Below are 20,299 nucleotides of genomic sequence, written 5' to 3' on the forward strand. Positions count from 1 at the left end.
TGTTGCATTGGCATCCGATTGGTCTATTTTGGTTGACAACACATCGGAATGACATAGTGGGAACAGGCCCTGATTGTATATATGTGTTGGGGTGCCACGAACCCCTTCCCGCCGGCTGTACTCATATGGTGGTGTGCTTTAATGTTGTGCTGCCATATAGATACGTACAGCCTTTGTTTGTTGCTCGGAGCGCACTCACTCGGCGCCCTCAGAATCATTGACAGCTCTTGGACATGATCAGAAGCTGGTGGGATGGGCTCCAGATCACGTGATCACTGTGACAGCCAATTACAGTGATCACAAGAACGCCCATGTAACGCCTCTGGCGTTAGGACCGTTTGAAGGGCTGGCTCCCAACGGCTGGAAAGGGTTAAGAATGAATGGCAACACAGATATACAGCCAATGCGCTACTCTTAGCCATCAGTCTTCTTTTCTGCCACCCATGATGCACTGCGGACCACATATGGCAGACAAGATACAGTGGACCACATAAGGCAAATCAGATACGGTGGACTACATAGGGCGGACCAAATAAGTTGGACCACATGAGGGAGTTCAGATATGGTAAACCACATAGGGCAGACCAGATACGGTGAACCACATAGCGCAGACCAGATACGGTGGACCACATAGGGCAGACCAGATACGGTGGACCACATAAGGGAGTTCAGATACGGTTGAACCACATAGGGTGGATTAGATACGGTGGACCACATAGAGCGGACCAGATACAGTTGACCACATAGGGCAGATCAGATACAGCGGACCACATAGGGTGGACCATCTATGGTGGGCCACATAGGGTAGACCAGATATGGTGAACCAAATGCGGCTGGCCAGATACAGTGGGCCATATTGAGCTGGTCAGATACAGGGGACCACATAGGGCTGGTCAGATACAGTGGACCACATATCGCGGACCAGATGTGGTGGACCACCTTGGGGCGGACCAGATACGGCGGACCACATACAGTAGACCACATTGGGCGGATCAGATACGGCGGAGATCACATAGGGCGTACCTTATGGTTTGCTATGTGCAGCCACCTGACTGTGACAACATTCTTCCCGCAGACACAATGATAAATGAGAAGGGGGCACGCTTTCATAATAGTCACAACAACACGCTAATATTACCGTGTAGCTTTTGTCTCCCTATAAAAATGAAAAAAGAAAAAAAATTCTATTTTCTAAAGGAAGAGAAGGATATAAATCTGTGTCATGAGGGGGCAGGGATAACACTGAGTGGACTACGACGCTGGGGGTGGAGTCTGTTCCCGCGTGGAGTTCATATTTCTCTCCTGCAAAAAAAAAACGGATAACATGTAAAAAGAACTAAGTACTAAGACATTTTGACTAGAGATGCACCGATACCGTTTTTTTGGTATTGAGTACGAGCACCAATATTTTTTTCCCCAGTACTCGCCGATAACGAATACCGATACCGGAAGTCCCATTCAGGAAGCCAGGCAGGCGGTGTGTAAAGACTCGCCGTCCGGCTTCCCGATTAGCAGGGAAGCCGTCCCCATGCTTCTCGCCACTAGGTGACGAGAAAACATGGAGCCGGCTTTCTGGACAATCAGGCACCTGGAAGTGGAGGGGGTATATTACAATGGCCCCTGGAAGGGGGGGGGGAAATTTGGAAAGGGCCCGGGGAGGGGAGGGGGGCATATATTACAATGGCCCCTGGAAGGGGGGGGGGAAATTTGGAAAGGGCCCGGGGAGGGGAGGGGGGCATATATTACAATGGCCCCTGGAAGGGGGGGGGGAAATTTGGAAAGGGCCCGGGGAGGGGAGGGGGGCATATATTACAATGGCCCCTGGAAGGGGGGGGGGAAATTTGGAAAGGGCCCGGGGAGGGGAGGGGGGCATATATTACAATGGCCCCTGGAAGGGGGGGGGGAAATTTGGAAAGGGCCCGGGGAGGGGAGGGGGGCATATATTACAATGGCCCCTGGAAGGGGGGGGGGAAATTTGGAAAGGGCCCGGGGAGGGGAGGGGGGCATATATTACAATGGCCCCTGGAAGGGGGGGGGGAAATTTGGAAAGGGCCCGGGGAGGGGAGGGGGGCATATATTACAATGGCCCCTGGAAGGGGGGGGGGAAATTTGGAAAGGGCCCGGGGAGGGGAGGGGGGCATATATTACAATGGCCCCTGGAAGGGGGGGGGGAAATTTGGAAAGGGCCCGGGGAGGGGAGGGGGGCATATATTACAATGGCCCCTGGAAGGGGGGGGGGAAATTTGGAAAGGGCCCGGGGAGGGGAGGGGGGCATATATTACAATGGCCCCTGGAAGGGGGGGGGGAAATTTGGAAAGGGCCCGGGGAGGGGAGGGGGGCATATATTACAATGGCCCCTGGAAGGGGGGGGGGAAATTTGGAAAGGGCCCGGGGAGGGGAGGGGGGCATATATTACAATGGCCCCTGGAAGGGGGGGGGGAAATTTGGAAAGGGCCCGGGGAGGGGAGGGGGGCATATATTACAATGGCCCCTGGAAGGGGGGGGGGAAATTTGGAAAGGGCCCGGGGAGGGGAGGGGGGCATATATTACAATGGCCCCTGGAAGGGGGGGGGGAAATTTGGAAAGGGCCCGGGGAGGGGAGGGGGGCATATATTACAATGGCCCCTGGAAGGGGGGGGGGAAATTTGGAAAGGGCCCGGGGAGGGGAGGGGGGCATATATTACAATGGCCCCTGGAAGGGGGGGGGGAAATTTGGAAAGGGCCCGGGGAGGGGAGGGGGGCATATATTACAATGGCCCCTGGAAGGGGGGGGGGAAATTTGGAAAGGGCCCGGGGAGGGGAGGGGGGCATATATTACAATGGCCCCTGGAAGGGGGGGGGGAAATTTGGAAAGGGCCCGGGGAGGGGAGGGGGGCATATATTACAATGGCCCCTGGAAGGGGGGGGGGAAATTTGGAAAGGGCCCGGGGAGGGGAGGGGGGCATATATTACAATGGCCCCTGGAAGGGGGGGGGGAAATTTGGAAAGGGCCCGGGGAGGGGAGGGGGGCATATATTACAATGGCCCCTGGAAGGGGGGGGGGAAATTTGGAAAGGGCCCGGGGAGGGGAGGGGGGCATATATTACAATGGCCCCTGGAAGGGGGGGGGGAAATTTGGAAAGGGCCCGGGGAGGGGAGGGGGGCATATATTACAATGGCCCCTGGAAGGGGGGGGGGAAATTTGGAAAGGGCCCGGGGAGGGGAGGGGGGCATATATTACAATGGCCCCTGGAAGGGGGGGGGGAAATTTGGAAAGGGCCCGGGGAGGGGAGGGGGGCATATATTACAATGGCCCCTGGAAGGGGGGGGGGAAATTTGGAAAGGGCCCGGGGAGGGGAGGGGGGCATATATTACAATGGCCCCTGGAAGGGGGGGGGGAAATTTGGAAAGGGCCCGGGGAGGGGAGGGGGGCATATATTACAATGGCCCCTGGAAGGGGGGGGGGAAATTTGGAAAGGGCCCGGGGAGGGGAGGGGGGCATATATTACAATGGCCCCTGGAAGGGGGGGGGGAAATTTGGAAAGGGCCCGGGGAGGGGAGGGGGGCATATATTACAATGGCCCCTGGAAGGGGGGGGGGAAATTTGGAAAGGGCCCGGGGAGGGGAGGGGGGCATATATTACAATGGCCCCTGGAAGGGGGGGGGGAAATTTGGAAAGGGCCCGGGGAGGGGAGGGGGGCATATATTACAATGGCCCCTGGAAGGGGGGGGGGAAATTTGGAAAGGGCCCGGGGAGGGGAGGGGGGCATATATTACAATGGCCCCTGGAAGGGGGGGGGGAAATTTGGAAAGGGCCCGGGGAGGGGAGGGGGGCATATATTACAATGGCCCCTGGAAGGGGGGGGGGAAATTTGGAAAGGGCCCGGGGAGGGGAGGGGGGCATATATTACAATGGCCCCTGGAAGGGGGGGGGGAAATTTGGAAAGGGCCCGGGGAGGGGAGGGGGGCATATATTACAATGGCCCCTGGAAGGGGGGGGGGAAATTTGGAAAGGGCCCGGGGAGGGGAGGGGGGCATATATTACAATGGCCCCTGGAAGGGGGGGGGGAAATTTGGAAAGGGCCCGGGGAGGGGAGGGGGGCATATATTACAATGGCCCCTGGAAGGGGGGGGGGAAATTTGGAAAGGGCCCGGGGAGGGGAGGGGGGCATATATTACAATGGCCCCTGGAAGGGGGGGGGGAAATTTGGAAAGGGCCCGGGGAGGGGAGGGGGGCATATATTACAATGGCCCCTGGAAGGGGGGGGGGAAATTTGGAAAGGGCCCGGGGAGGGGAGGGGGGCATATATTACAATGGCCCCTGGAAGGGGGGGGGGAAATTTGGAAAGGGCCCGGGGAGGGGAGGGGGGCATATATTACAATGGCCCCTGGAAGGGGGGGGGGAAATTTGGAAAGGGCCCGGGGAGGGGAGGGGGGCATATATTACAATGGCCCCTGGAAGGGGGGGGGGAAATTTGGAAAGGGCCCGGGGAGGGGAGGGGGGCATATATTACAATGGCCCCTGGAAGGGGGGGGGGAAATTTGGAAAGGGCCCGGGGAGGGGAGGGGGGCATATATTACAATGGCCCCTGGAAGGGGGGGGGGAAATTTGGAAAGGGCCCGGGGAGGGGAGGGGGGCATATATTACAATGGCCCCTGGAAGGGGGGGGGGAAATTTGGAAAGGGCCCGGGGAGGGGAGGGGGGCATATATTACAATGGCCCCTGGAAGGGGGGGGGGAAATTTGGAAAGGGCCCGGGGAGGGGAGGGGGGCATATATTACAATGGCCCCTGGAAGGGGGGGGGGAAATTTGGAAAGGGCCCGGGGAGGGGAGGGGGGCATATATTACAATGGCCCCTGGAAGGGGGGGGGGAAATTTGGAAAGGGCCCGGGGAGGGGAGGGGGGCATATATTACAATGGCCCCTGGAAGGGGGGGGGGAAATTTGGAAAGGGCCCGGGGAGGGGAGGGGGGCATATATTACAATGGCACCTGGAAGTGGGAGGGATATATTAGGCAACAAGTGAACCTTGTGTCCCTGAAGTTGATGTGTTGGAAGCAGACAAAATGGACAAGTGTCAGGATTTGAGGGACTCTGACGAGGGCCAAACTGTGATGTGTAGACGACTGGGTCAGAGCAACTCCAAAACTGCAGCTCTTGTGGGATGTTCCCGGTCTGCAGTGGTCAGGACCGACCAAAAGTGGTGCAAGGATGGAAAATTGATGAACCAGCGACAAGGTCATGGGTGAACAAGACAAATTGATGCACGTGGGGAACGTTGTTGTCTGATGTAGTCTGATCCAAAGGCAAGGCTACTTTAGCTCAAATTGCTAAGAAAGTGAATGATGGTTATGATAGAAAGGTGTCTGAACACACAGAGCATCACAGCTTTGGCCAATGTTCTGCTGGGAAACCTTGACTTCCCTAGATGTGTTGCCTGCTGAGGGCGGGATTGGGGTGGGCTGGGATCTTATGATGCACGTTCCAGGTGGTGGTGATAGAGGTGGGTTAGTTACTCTCAGTGCACTTCTGGGGGTTGCTGGCGGCTCCTGGTGGGGGGATTTGGAGCAAGTACCCCGCCCAGCTCTTGGCAACCAGCGACGTCAGTGAGCAACCTGGGACACAATGACCTAATGAGATGCCACCTGAGGCCTCAGGCTCCCTTATTATAGGGACAGCCATGGCTATGCCTGGTTTAGACTTTTGATCACATGATCTCTGCCAGGTTAGCAAGAGCCACATGACCAAATTCCTAGGCTCTTGGTTAGGTCAGCAGCACTGGAGGGAGCGTAGAGCAGCATTTTCTCTGCAAGGCAGTTAACCTGGCTTAAAGTTACCATTCAAGAATAAGTTAGCTTGAAACCACCATTAATCAGGCAAAGAGGTTTCTTCCAGGAAATGCACAATGACCCGGTGATGATTGTTTCACACGGTGTACGTGCGGAAAGCATAATCCTGTGTAACTGTAGCTAACACTTATGTCTACGACATTACACACAGTATAACCGATCTAATTTAATTGCTGGATGGCACAATAAAACCGTTCATGATATAACAGGCAGCAGGCTAGTATTAGATATCCAGTTGCTTTTTACTGCATTGGCAATACGTGCAGATTGGCCTCAGCGCATGGAAATAATTAGAGGATCATGTCTCAGCAGCCAGCTCTCTATCACACAGCCAGTCAGTGCAGCACGTAGGACAGAGACCGAGGTCTGTATCATGGGGATTATTCAACTTATTATGTACAGAGGCTTAGCAATATATGTGATGATGGGGATGTCTATTTCATTACAGGTCCTGCAGTTTACCAAGAGCTAACAGGTACTCCTGTTACCTACTATAGCCATTGTGGCAGAGGGGTGGGGGGAAAAGAGCACACACGGAGATGGGTTTTTAGGACCCTTGGCCAAGGGGTTCTTTCATTTGGGATACACAGCGATAAGGTACAGTGGGGATAGTGTCCACATTCACAGGGCAGCAATACAGGCACAGCAAAGGGGTAAAAAGCAATAAGGTACGGCAAGAAAATAATCCAGTTTTACAGGGCAGCAACCTGCGGCACAGAATCATTTAGGTCCTTGGGGTAACAGGAGAGCAATCTTAGGCACTCAATGGATTAAATGCACTGGGTCACATGGCAGCAATCCTAGGCACAGTAAGAGTTAAGTCCATGGGGTCACAGGGCAGCAATCTTAGGCACAGAACAGGTCAAATCCACAAGAAGCAATATTAGGCACAGCAAGGGTTAAGTCCACAGGGTCACAGGGCAGCAATCACAGAACAGGTCAAATACACAAGCAGCAATTGTAGTTACGGTAAGGGTTAGGTCCATGGGGGTCACAGGGCAGCAATCTTAGGCACAGAACAGGTCAAATCCACAAGCAGCAATTGTAGTCAGGGTAAGGGTTAAGTTCATGGGGTCACACGGCAGCAATTGTAGTCACAGTAAGGGTTAAGTCCTTGGGATCACAGGGCAGCCATCTTAGACACAGCAAGGGTTAGGTCCATGGGGGTCACAGGGCAGCAATCTTAGGCACAGAACAGGTCAAATCCACAAGCAGCAATTGTAGTCAGGGTAAGGGTTAAGTTCATGGGGTCACACGGCAGCAATCTTAGGCACAGCAAGGGGTAAGTCCATGGGGGTACCAGGGCAGCAATCTTAGGCACAGCAAGGGGTAAGTCCATCGGGGTACCAGGGCAGCAATCTTAGGCACAGAACAGGTTGAATCCACAAGCAGCAATTGTAGTTACGGTATGGGGCTCAAATCCGCAGGACAGGTCAAATCCACATGCAGCTATCGTACAGTAAGGGTTAAATGCATGGGGTCACAGGGCAGCAATCTTAGGCAGAGCAAGGGTTAAATCCACAGGGGCACAGGGCAGCAATTTCTGATCTATGTTACAGCCATACACAGGAGCATTTTTCAGATTGCATGATGACTCATCCAAACGTACTCATCGAAAGGATTCAAGTGCGGCACTATGGAAGGATGCAGATTGTGCTACGCCTGAGCCTCATAGTAAATTTGTCTTCTGGGTTTGCCTTCTCTGCCGACTTGGGGAACGTTGCATGTGATGGACCTGGGCTTGGTGCCAACCCAGTTGGCCTGAGTCTGCCCAAGCCCACTCAATACTGTGACCGCCACCCCCTCAGAAGCGGCAGCAGGGCAGAGAGTAGTAAGCGGGAGGTGAACTTCCATCCTTTTGTGAATGGATCCCACCCTCCTTGCATAAACGTCAAAGCACCCCCGAGGAAGCCAGGAGGCACCCTGACTGAGAAACACAGTTGTAGGAAAATACTTGAGAGTTTGTTCAGAGTTTAAGATTTATTGGACACACTGTACACATCTAACGCACTGCCAACACGTTTTGTGGTGCTGCACTGGCCACATTTTCAGGAAGGTGTGCGAGAACACTTTATGGCTGTAGGAAGGTTTCATTCTCAGTAACTCAAGTTATCCTACAAGCCTAAGAGTCAAACCTTCCACTATGTCAAGCACTCTACTACCCTACAGGCGTCTCTGCTGAGCGCTGCTCTATTATTGAACTAAAGCCTTCCACCTTTCCTAAGAAGCACCCAACCCACTGATAGGTGAAAAATAACTTGACGAATAATCCTTAAAGACGACTCTTTCTCAACCAGGGCGTCCCCAATGGTCCCCGAAGTGGTCAAAACAGCATATGAAAGAGTGAGAGCGTCACAGGTCTGTACTAGGTCCAGTAAAAGTTTATTTATCTTGACAACAGGTTACAGGCTACAGCCAACGCGTTTCAGGGGGCTCACAGCTCCCCTTTATCAGGGCTTGAGTGTTGTTAATCAATATTATCTTAATTTTATTAATTAAATAATTGATACTTTTTTACGGGACCTAATACAGACCTGTGGCGCTCTCATCCTTTCACATGCTGTTTTGACCACTGCTTTCCTCTTGCTTCCTGTTGTGTCTCCAAGACAGTAAGTGGAGGGAAATCTCCCCAACCGGACACAGACAGCAATCAAAAAGACCTAACAGGGTTTTTTCAGGTTCCTGCTCTATCAAAAACTAGAAAGCGCTGGCATTGGATACACTATAAGATCATCACTTTTCGGCATTTTGGCTAAGATCAAGTGTAGTATCTGTTCTAGAGGAGCACGGTGTCATCCCTGGAGAAGACAATGGCAGTTTAGTATTCCCTGGAGCTTCCTGGAGACAGAACAGTGTCGCTCATGAGAGGAGGATCGGCAGACTGGTAATCTCTAAGGGCTCTAGGGAGAACAGTGCTGAGGCGCAGGGCTGGACAGTGCTGTGCCGGATAATCACTATGGGTTTGGGACCCCACCATGATTCACTGTCACTAGGTCACTGCACCTAAAGCTTTTTTTGCACTACGCTTTTTGGGCAGGCCTTTGGTTAGCCCGGAGCAATTTTTTTATCTTGGCCGAAAGGCTTGCCAGGGTTGTGCACTGGCACCCTTATATTTATTTTACGCACTTTTTAATGCACGAATGAGCATGTTTTGACCCCACATAATGACGGAGGGTGTGGGTACCTTCAGGGGCCAAACCTGATGTTGGGTGGGGGAGGTTCTGTGGCCTCTATGGGTTTTCTTTACCTCCCTCCATTTAGGTAGGAGAGCCCCTACCTAGTACTTGGTGTGCCTGCTTCAGTAGGTGCCGAAGGCCAGAGGGTCCACCTGTCTCTGGCTAGGTGGACTTTGGTTGACCTTGCCCTTGTCAGGAGCTTTGTGCCTCGGGGGGTTTAGGGATTCGTAACCCTTCCTCTTTCGGAGGAGGACCAAAATCACCCTTGTGCACTTTTGTTTAGTGAGTTGTGATTTCACGATCCACTTTTTTGTTCAAGTTGTCTTCGATGCACGCACTGTTATGATAAGATTATGATAAATAATTTGAAAAGATAACTCAAAAAGTTTGCTTTAATAACATGTGACACCCTGTCGTGTCCTATATTCTACTTTCCTCTGTGTAGTCATCTCAGCATTTCTACATGGAGAAGTCATGGATGTATGAGTGACATAGTACAACTTCAGGCTAATTAACGGCTCTCTGTTGGGTGACTTTTATAGCAGTCTCCTCTGCCGAATCCCCTAATGACTCAACCACATCATCTATTTTAGTGTAGATTCAAGTTGAAGCTCTTCAGAAAGTACAAAGGCCCAGCATGCAGCAACACCAACATTTGGTGGGAGCAAGAGTCAAGTGAAAAATAGTGGCGTACTTCCTTCATTGGTGTTTGGAATATCCACGGCTTGGCAAACATTTCAGTGTAAAAGTTGCTTTTAGAGAATGCTACATGTCACGAGAGAGTGCTATTACCAGCCTGTCATGTTACACCATAGAGACTGCCATGTGATGCTCGAAAGACTGCCATTTCTTTTATGTTGGATAGAGTGGAGTAGGGCCAACCACCTAGGTCTATCCCTGCAGGGCCATCCCTATAATGAGAGAGCCTGAGACTGTTACCTCAGCCGGTATCTCTTAGGGTCACGTGAGGGGGCAGCAGGCTGCACAATGTTTGCAATGTGCCTACCACCCCCTTTCCGGCCAGAGCGTCCCAGGTTGCTAGGAGCTGGATGGGGAGATGTGTAAGGGCCATATACATCTCTACGCCCAGCTCTTAACAACCTGGGACGTTATGACCGCTGTCCTGTTCAGCTCCTGGCAACCAGGGATGCCCCTGTATCCCTGATTACCCCTCTCCTCTCCAGCAGGAGATACAGACATCCATAAACATCTAACCTTCTCCAATCTCTCCCAGAATATATAAATACAGCTCTGTACTCACGCATCCCCCAACACTGTTCTGAGGTCCCCCGCTACACTCCAGCCACAAGTGCCACCACTTCAACCTCTGTTACCTCCCCCAGTAGGAACAAATGTAGAGAAGCACACTGCTACTTCCTACAAGTCTTAAAGCGCAAACATCCCAGAGAGATTCCACCTGTGCCCTCCGTTGATACGTTTTGCCTCCAACAGGAGCTTCATCAGATCATCCCTATGATTATTCTCAGGCCGCTGTTGGCTGAGACATGTTAGCAGAACTTCTATGTCTGGTTTCATGCCTTAAATAAAAGGAGATTTTAACTGGATCCAGAACCGTGTGAAAACACTTTTTTCTACAGTTTATGATGAATGGTTGGTGGAAGCCTTGGTCGTGTACTAGTGTTCTGTGGAATTGCACTGGAGGAAGGAGGTAAAGCACTCTCTGCTTGTCTTGCGAGCTCATTGTCTACGATTAGGTGCAACGTGTCATGGGAAGGAATGGTTGGTGTGTCTCTATCAGGGGCGTCCCTACAATTTTCACCGCTTGAGGCCAGGGCTAAACATTTGGGGTACTGGTGGGCCTGGGGGTGTTGGCGGCACACGTTTCAGGGGGGTGAACGATACCTCTGTCTGGCGTCCACTCCAGCTCGTTAATGTCACTGGTTGCCATAAGATGGGCAGGAAGCCAGCCAGAGTGTCCTGCTCAGCTCCTACCAACCAGTGATGTCAGTGAGCTGGGTGAGACATCGGCCAGAGCACCTCAGGCTGCCTCAGTATGTGGACGGCCGTCTTTTACATTCCACTATGGAGTTCACATCCAGAGGAAGAAGTCATGTTTGGCTCTATGTTTGTTCAAATTAAAAAATAGCTGGGCTGAAGTTCCACTAGGATAGGGGCTCTTTAACAACTGGAAGTCCATCTGCCAAAGCCTGATCTAGAGTACTGCAGAGCTAAGTATCATGCCTTGCTCTATAGCTCTGGCAGTACTGTACCTTATCCTCAGGGAAGAGGTGCGTCCATGCCATGGTGACTGCAGATGTCACAAGCAGATAATCTAGAATGAAGCTTCTTCTAAATACGGGACCTCATGAACAGTGTAGAGTCTCACAGATGACGGCCTGAGGGAGGGAGAAGAAAGAATGAAATGCAAAGTACAGTAATTGAAGCAGATTATTATGAAGGAATGATGCAGGCTGCCTTGTAAGAGGAAATTATTCCATTTGTCTCTGCTCGGCTGCCCTCCAGGCCGCATCTTAATTCTCAGGCACGGGCTGACGTCAATGCTGCCAGCCAGCACCGATGGCCAATTGGTCTTTGATGGCCTCTGATGGCTTAGTGGTTCTGTAAACACAAAGAGAAGCGTCCCTCGACACCGCCAGTAAATGAATTCCCTGTGATGCTCACTGGCTGATAAAAAAACCCTCTAAATGTCACATTTGTTTCCTGATCAGAGTGTCTTTTATCCACAGAGAGATTGTCCCAGACGCTATACAAGCGAGACGTAGATGGTTATCTCTACCCATCATGCAATGCTTTGCTAGATATCACTGACTGGCCCAACAGTCACACCATGATAACAAAAAAAGGGTAACGTTCATATAAAGGGAGAGTGAGTGACTCCAATTGTAACATTTAGTAACAGGCTGTATATCTGGACTATTGTAGGCGTGAATGTAGCCTGAGATGTTGAAACAGTTGACTTTGTGGTTGGTTAGTTTTTTGGTTGGTTTTGTGTGATGACGTGTTGACTAGTTTCCTCGGAAATCTTTGCATATTGCATTTTTTTTTTTTGCAGTTATAAATTGATCTGAGCGGTTGCCATTGTTGACTTTGTTGGATTTGGTGTAGACACACACTGAGGATCTTAGCACTGAGCGATGTTGAGCTTCTGGTTGGGCTGTTGCTGTACCTTTGACCATATAGCTACTGCTGTATGTCTTAAAATGGCAGAGTGGTGGACTTGGTGTTCTGGTGCTTTGTCTACATCTTGTGCTGGCAACCAGTCCCCCCAAAGCCCTTTCTCTAAGGCACTTCTTGGCCACAGTCATAAGGTTGCCTCCTCTACGTACAATGCAGGGATAATAGCCCAGTATTGTACGTGAAGATGCAGAGGGACCGCCCACAGCATCAGGGGGAAGAGGAGAGTGTTGGCGCTTGCCAGATCAAGGAGTAAAGTATATAGGAGTAAAGCCTCTTCTTCTCCCCCCTAGACTTCCCAGAGTTCACTTTTAAAATTAAAATCTTGTATCTTATATCTATCATAATTCCCAACTTTCTAAGATGAGAGACAGTGCCCCCTTTTAGTACAAATATTTAAGCACAAGACCCATCCCCTGCCATGCCCCGAATTAAACGTACCAGAAATAATTAATTTGTAAAGAATGGTTGTTTTCCACTTTCCATTACAGTCACTATTTAAAATATAAAATGCACAAATTTAGAGGCCGGATGATTGGTTTATAGTATAGTTTAACAATTTTTGTAGCGAGATAGTAAATATATTATAGAGGTCTATTAATCGGACCAAAATAAGGGACAACTGAGGGGAAAGAGAGACAGAGGGATTTGGTTCCAAAAGAGGGAGAGTTGGGAACCACGTATAATAATAAACTATAATAATATAATATTCCCCCTCCTTTTTAGATTGTAAGCCGTCACGGGCAGGGCCCTCCTTACCATAAGTGGGTGCAAAAATGTGAAATAGATTTCCAACACCATTAAACCTGATACGGCAATGAAGGGCAGGGACACCTGAAACTGTTGTTCAGCAAACTTACCTGTGTACCTTTGTTTGCTCTGCAGCAACAAACAATACCAATGTCCTTAATTCTAAATTGATGACCTATAAACGCTTTTAAAGTGTCACCTATAGATAAATTTGTGTACTGTAATTTTTCGCCCTTCAAGAGCACACAATTTTGCAGCTTGACATGTTTGGTTTCTATTTACTTGGCACAACCTCATCTTTTCTATTTCATAAAAAAAAAAATGGGTCATATATTGTGTTCATGTGCAGTAAGTTTAACTCAAGTATATCAGTGTATTTCTTAAAATTTGGGTTTGATAAAGAGTTGAGCTAAAAAAATTGCAACTGACACCATTTTTTATATATATATGTATATACATACAGACACAAAAATTGTCCTTTAATTAATCCCTCCACCCCTCTGAGTGCCCCCCACATGGCTATAATACTTACCTTAAGCCCCGATCAAGTGATTTTTTTTTCCTCCGGCAAGGTCCTGCCAGGCCCCTCTCCATACTAAGCATGCATTCAGTACTATGGGTAGCTACCTTCAGTGGCCCAGCGTAATCTGGCTCACCTATAGCAGTGAATGGGGCCATGGTGCGCATGTGGCACACATAGAGTAGCCTGCTGGGACCCAGTCAAAGTAAAGGTCACTAGATCGGGTTGGTATATGTTATACAAGGTATGTGATACAATCTGATAACTGTTTTTTTTTTTTAAATTAAAGCGTAAGCATCTGTGATTGCTGCGATCTGTGCTGCTATAAGCGTTGCAGAAAAAAAACCCCGCCTTTCGGATGAAGAATCTGTTTATTCTTCAGAAACCATCCCAGGTAATTATAACTACGTTACAGAGACTGCAACATAATTACCTCCTGCATATAAAAAAACATCTATAGACACTCTGAGGGGCTATTAACATTGAAATCAATAGAAATGTCTTAAATCGCATGTCAACACATGACTTTTAACACGTGTTGCAACTGATTTTGTATTGAATGTCAGTGTGTGTCATAATGCATATCGATGTGCAGTCTGATGTGTTTGCATTGATTTTTCAATTTCCAGTTCAAAAATATCAGGTGCAGGGACCACTTGGACAGCCCTGAGCTATACCAGTCACTGGATAAATAAGGAATTTCATAGGCCATAAAGAAATGAAAACAAACATCTTAGAATCTGTTACAAATTATGATACAAAATCAATAATGGTCTCATCACTGCTGTATTATTATTTCAAACAAGTGAACACATTTGGAGGTCTATCGATAAGCAATTTGCAGAGTCATCTCTGTGAACATTTGATTTGTGCAAATAGAGGCACAAAATAACCTTTCTTAATACTTTTTAGAGCGAATGTAAAATAATACCACGTTATGGCCATTAGATGGCGCTGAGGAGCATAAGGAAAGAATTACACTATATTGGCCAAAAGTATTGGGACGCCGGCCTTTACACACACATGAACTTTAATGGCATCCCAGTCTTAGTCCACAGGGTTCAGTATTGAGTTGGCTCAATACTAGCTTCAACTCTTCTGGGAAGGCGTCCACAAGGTTTAGCAGTGTGTCTATGGGAATGTTGGACCATTTGCGAGGTCAGGTACTGATGTTGGAGGAGAAGGCCGGGCTCGCAGTCTCCGCTCTAATTCATCCCAAAGGTGTTCTATCGGGTTGAGGTCAGGACTCTGTGCAGGCCAGTCACGTTCCTCCACCCCAAACTCCCCCATCCATGTCTTTATGGAACCTGCTTTGTGCACTGGTGTGCAATCATGTTGGAACAGGAAGGGGCCATCCCCAAACGGTTCCCGCAAAGCTGGGAGCATGAAGTTGTCCAAAATGTCTTGTTATTATTATTATTATTATTATAATACAGGATTTATATAGCGCCAATAGTTTGCACAGCGCTTTACAATATAAGGAAGGAGAAAACAAGATCTAGTATGTTACCTTTAGAGTGAGTAGGAGTGTTTGACCATTGTGTTAGATCAAAAGAAGAGGTTAGGTTAAGAAATTGAGCAGAAGCTGGGGTGTTAATGTTAGTAGCAATGTTAAAGTCACCAAGAATGATAGTGGGTATTTCGGAGGAGAGAAAGTAGGGTAGCCAGGCAGAGAAGTCATCAAGAAAGCGAGATACTGGTCCTGGTGGCCGGTATATAACAGCAATCCTCAGTGAAATTGGAGAGAATAGGCGAATGCAGTGGGTTTCAAAAGAGGAGAGGGATAGAGAGGGAGGTGAAGGCAGAACTTTAAAAGTGCATTGCGGGGATAGAAGGATTCCCACTCCACCTCCTTTCTGTCCATTGGATCTGGGTGAGTGCGTCCAGTGGAGGCCACCATGGGAGAGTGCAGCAGGGGAGGCAGAGTCGGATTCCTGAAGCCAGGTTTCAGTAACAGCTAGCATGTTAAAGCAATTGGAGATAAGAAGATCATGGACAGCAGTGAGTTTGTTACAGACAGAGCGGGCGTTCCAGAGGGCACATGAGAAGGAAGGACTGAGGGGTAGGGAGGGTGGGAGCAATGTTCTGCAGTGAGCTGTAGATGGGATTTTGGTTGCTTAAATACTCTATCTGTTAGCAAAGGTGCAAAACTTTAGAAAAAACAAAAAAGAGAAAGGCAGGGGGTTACTTGAAGTACAGATAAGGGGGTAGAGGGTTATAAACTGGAACAAAATGTATGGTTTGACATACATTAGCTATCACTTAAAACATCACAGATAAGCAGACTTTAAAAACAACTTTAGAATGCATAGAAATAGTACAATGACATCACAGATAGTTGGGTTGCAGAAGTAGAGATTTTTAGTATTCTGGAAGATGAACTAGATGAGCATTTGTTATGCTGATGCCTTAAGAGTTCCCTTCACTGGAACTAAGGGACCGAGCCCAGCCCCGAAAAACAACCCCCACCATAATCCCCGCTCCACCAAACTTTACACTTGGCACAATGCAGTCAGGCAAGTACAGTTCTCCTGGCAGCCACCAAACCCAGACACATCCATCGGAATGCCAGACAGAGAAGCGTGATTGGTCACGCCAGAGAGCACGTCACCACTTCCCTAGAGTCCCAGATGAACTTCTTGCACAGGAGGCAACCTATCACGGTACCACGCTTGAATTCTCTGAGCTCCTGAGAGCGACCCATTCTTTCACAAATGTTTGTAGAAGCGTCTGCATGCCGAGGTGCGTGATTTTATACACCTGTGGCCATGGAGGTGATTGGAGCACCTGAATCCAATGATTTAGAGGGGTGTCCCAATACGTTTGGTAATATAGTACCTATGCAGTTGCAGAAGTAGAGATTTTTAGTATTCTGGAAGATGAACTAGATGAGCATTTGTTATGCTGATGCCTTAAGAGTTCCCTTCACTGGAACTAAGGGACCGAGCCCAGCCCCGAAAAACAACCCCCACCATAATCCCCGCTCCACCAAACTTTACACTTGGCACAATGCAGTCAGGCAAGTACAGTTCTCCTGGCAGCCACCAAACCCAGACACATCCATCGGAATGCCAGACAGAGAAGCGTGATTGGTCACGCCAGAGAGCACGTCACCACTTCCCTAGAGTCCCAGATGAACTTCTTGCACAGGAGGCAACCTATCACGGTACCACGCTTGAATTCTCTGAGCTCCTGAGAGCGACCCATTCTTTCACAAATGTTTGTAGAAGCGTCTGCATGCCGAGGTGCGTGATTTTATACACCTGTGGCCATGGAGGTGATTGGAGCACCTGAATCCAATGATTTAGAGGGGTGTCCCAATACGTTTGGTAATATAGTACCTATGCTCCTCATTGTTGGAAATACAAAAGCATATTACTGCCATTCTGATGTTAAATATCTTTTGAGCTGTAGATGGCGCTGTAGTGCTATGCTAGTCTCTATGTGCATGCTTATCTATGATACACAGGAAGTTTCTTTTTTTTTTCTCTGTTTCCTTCACAATGCCATATTCATACATGTGGGGTTTTTTAAGCACGTAAAACTTAATTCAGCATTTCTCAAGATCTCAGTGCTTCATCTAAACACACAACCAACACTCATCTCCATCTAGTGGCCATAATCTTGTATTACTTTACATTACATTCTACCTGAAAAGAAACAATACTTAATAAATAATAATGATTTATAATAAATGTGCACAGAACAAATATTCACACAGATTTGCAGGGCGAATGGCTCTGGAAATCCTTAATAAATACACCCCTTGGCTAATAAAGCATTTTTAAAACCAATAAAGATAGGGAGCCTTATGTCATGTATGTCTACCAGTCGACTGAAACATCAAATTGATTTAAAGGAACTGAAGGCCAGAAAGAGGAGAGACATCTGAGACCATATAAATGTAAACCATCCCACCCCAAACCAAACCATCTGGGCTTGTCCACAACATCCGTCCCTTCAAACGGGATCAATGGACAAATCTGAGCAGATCAGGACATGGAAAGAGAATTTGGTGGTATGTCAACGAATGGATAAGGTGCAGGAGAGACATGATCCAAGCAGCTTTCCAATGCCAGGATAGTCCCAGCAGAGGCCATCATGGTGAACGGTCCAAGCCACCAAAGAATACCTTGGGCTGCTTGCCAGAATCAATCTATTCATGGTAACGCAGGCTTATACATACAGTACACTTTGTTGAGTATGGATTATGCAAATTGAAGACGGAACCTTCAAGAGCATCCGTTACACAGATACATGTCGGGGTATATTTATAAAGCGGTTCATCTGACATTCACCAAACACCTAACATGCATTGGGGTACCCAAAAAATTCTGCATGGTTTTTGATGCCTTTGCGGTTTGTTGGGCAGCCCATTTCACCACCCCCAGAGGGTACAAGGACAGCACATGCACCCCACACAATGTGAGAAGTTTACATGCACCCTATAATGGGAGGCATTTACATACACCGCTATAATAGGAAGAGGTCACATGGGCCCCTACAATAGCAGTTCACATGCCCCCCCACAACGGGAGAGGTTCACATGCACCCCTTGAAGGGAGGAGGAAATCCACAACTGGTGGATTTTAAATGCTCCCCAACAATTGCAGAGGTACACCTGCACCCCCACAACAGGGAGAGGCCACATGCAGCCCTACAATAGGAGGAGGTCACATGCACTCCCACAACCAGAGGTCACATGAACCCCCACAACAGGTGGATTTCAAATGCTCCCCAACAATTGAAGTTCACCTGCACCCCCACAACAGGAGAAGTTCACATGCACCCATACAACAGGTGGAGATCACTTGCACCCCTACAATAGGAGGAGTTTGCATGCACCCCCATAATGGGAGAGTTTCACATGCACCCCAACCAGGGAGAAGGTCACATGCACCCCCACAAGGAAGAAGGTCACATGCACTTCCACAACCAGAGGAGGTCACATGACCCCTACAATAGGTGGATTTAACATGCTCCCCAACAATGAGAGGAGTGCACATGCTCCCTCACAATGGCAGGAAGTCACATTCCCCATACACAGAAGCACTGGGTATTTTTGGTTGAGTGCCAGCACGGTATCAATGTATTGCACAGACCCCACAACTTTTCACGGTGACGCGGTCTCTTTCATAAATCAAGCAATATAACCCATTCCGGTATCGTCAACGACGATTTGAAAATGAGCCAACAAAGCTTAAAAACAAACAAAAACATTTTCCAGGGTGACTGTTCCCCTTATGATGGAGTGAACGGGCCGAAGCATTTACACTTTGTGTGCGGCATCCGTCTGCTGGGCGAATCAGGAAAAAGTTGTACTGCTCTCCGAAAGACAAATACGCATCTGAGTCCGCCATCCCATAAACGTGCCCCCGAGGGGTCAGACCCGTCCTCCGCTATGGAGATAAAAGAGACCATTGCAAGCCATAGAAAGAACATCGGTCTGCCGCACAATAACCGCCATGCAGAGCTCCATTCATTCAGTCCTCAGAGGTCTCATCGCCTGGTAGGATTTATACGCCATCATTAATAAGTAATAAAGGGACCTCGGCGCTCTGTCACCTACGCCGGCCTAGCCAGACGATGTCAGTGCTGAGAGGAGCAGCACAGAGCGATATATTTCAGAAGAAGGCTCTGCGACTCGTCCAATCAATGTCCTCCCCGGGAGATCTCATATCACCTCAGCAGGTGTAGGGCCCTTCGCTGCACCTCTTGATGTACAGAGAGCCGCCAATGACAAAATCTGAATATCAGTATATGGTGTACAACAATGAGAGTTCACCACTGCTGTTCTTTTCACCATTTATTTAAGACCGTTCATTCAATACCAATACTTTAAGTACCATTCATTTAAGACCATTCATTAAAAAATATTCATTCAAGACAGTTCCTTTCAAGATCAATACTTTAAGGACCATTCATTTAAGACCATTCATTAAAAAACATTAATTCAAGACCATTCATTTCAAGACCATTCATTTAAAAGCATTCATTCAAGACCATTCATTAAAAAACATTCATTCGAAACTGATACTTTATGGATCATTCATTTCAAGACCATTCATTTCAAGACCATTCATTTCAAGACCAATACTTTGAGCACCATTCATTAAAGAACATTCATTAAAAAACATTCAATCAAGACCATTCATTTCAAGACCAATACTTTAAGGACCATTCATTAAAAAATATTCATTCAAGACCATTCATTTCAAGACCAATACTTTAAGGACCCTTCATCCAAGACCATTCATTAAAAAATATTCATTCAAGACCATTCATTTCAAGACCAATACTTTAAGGACCATTCATCCAAGACCATTCATTAAAAAAAACCATTAATTCAAGACCATTAATTTCAAGAACAATACTTTAAGGACCATTCATTCAAGAGAATTCATTTCAAGACTATTTTTCAGGACCATTCATTAAAAACCAATACATTTAGGGTCATTCGTTAAAAAAAAAAAATATTTCAAGACCAATCATTTCAAGACTATTCATTTGAAGATCATTGATAAAAGTCCAGTAATTTCAACATTCATTACAACAACGACCTTTCTATAGGATTATATGTGCATTTAATGCATTTCGTCACGTTAGTAACCTGTAAAAGCCCTGAGACATCTTAGATGTGATGTCAACAGCCCCATCAGACTCAAAGATATCCCCCAAGTAACCTTAGCTCCTCTCCTGGCTGTGGTGTCTTCAGGAAACTACGTACTCTACCCTGCCGGCCCCTCCCACCAGCCATGATCTGCCTGCATTGCATGGAGAAGCACTGAGACCCAATGATGATGTCAATGGGTCTAAAATAAGGTATGTAATGAAAATGCAAAGAATTGTTTAAAAAATATCATTAACAT

General features: G+C 48.1%; 1 protein-coding gene across 2 annotated transcripts in view; it reads right to left on the reverse strand.

The window, feature by feature from the left end:
- Positions 1 to 1,029: 1,029 nt before the first annotated feature.
- Positions 1,030 to 20,299, reverse strand: part of LOC108795526 (calcipressin-2-like) — a 95,558-nt gene continuing 76,288 nt past the window's right edge. For both annotated transcript variants that reach the window (XM_018566806.1, XM_018566807.1), the window contains one exon: positions 1,030 to 1,302. In XM_018566806.1, the coding sequence (XP_018422308.1) occupies positions 1,157 to 1,302 (146 nt within the window). In that variant the 3' untranslated portion in view covers positions 1,030 to 1,156. The remainder of the gene's footprint in view (positions 1,303 to 20,299) is intronic.

This window comes from Nanorana parkeri, unplaced genomic scaffold (genome assembly GCF_000935625.1).
Source record: "Nanorana parkeri isolate BGI_ZX_2015 unplaced genomic scaffold, ASM93562v1 scaffold977, whole genome shotgun sequence".
Taxonomy (NCBI): Eukaryota; Metazoa; Chordata; class Amphibia; order Anura; family Dicroglossidae; genus Nanorana; species Nanorana parkeri.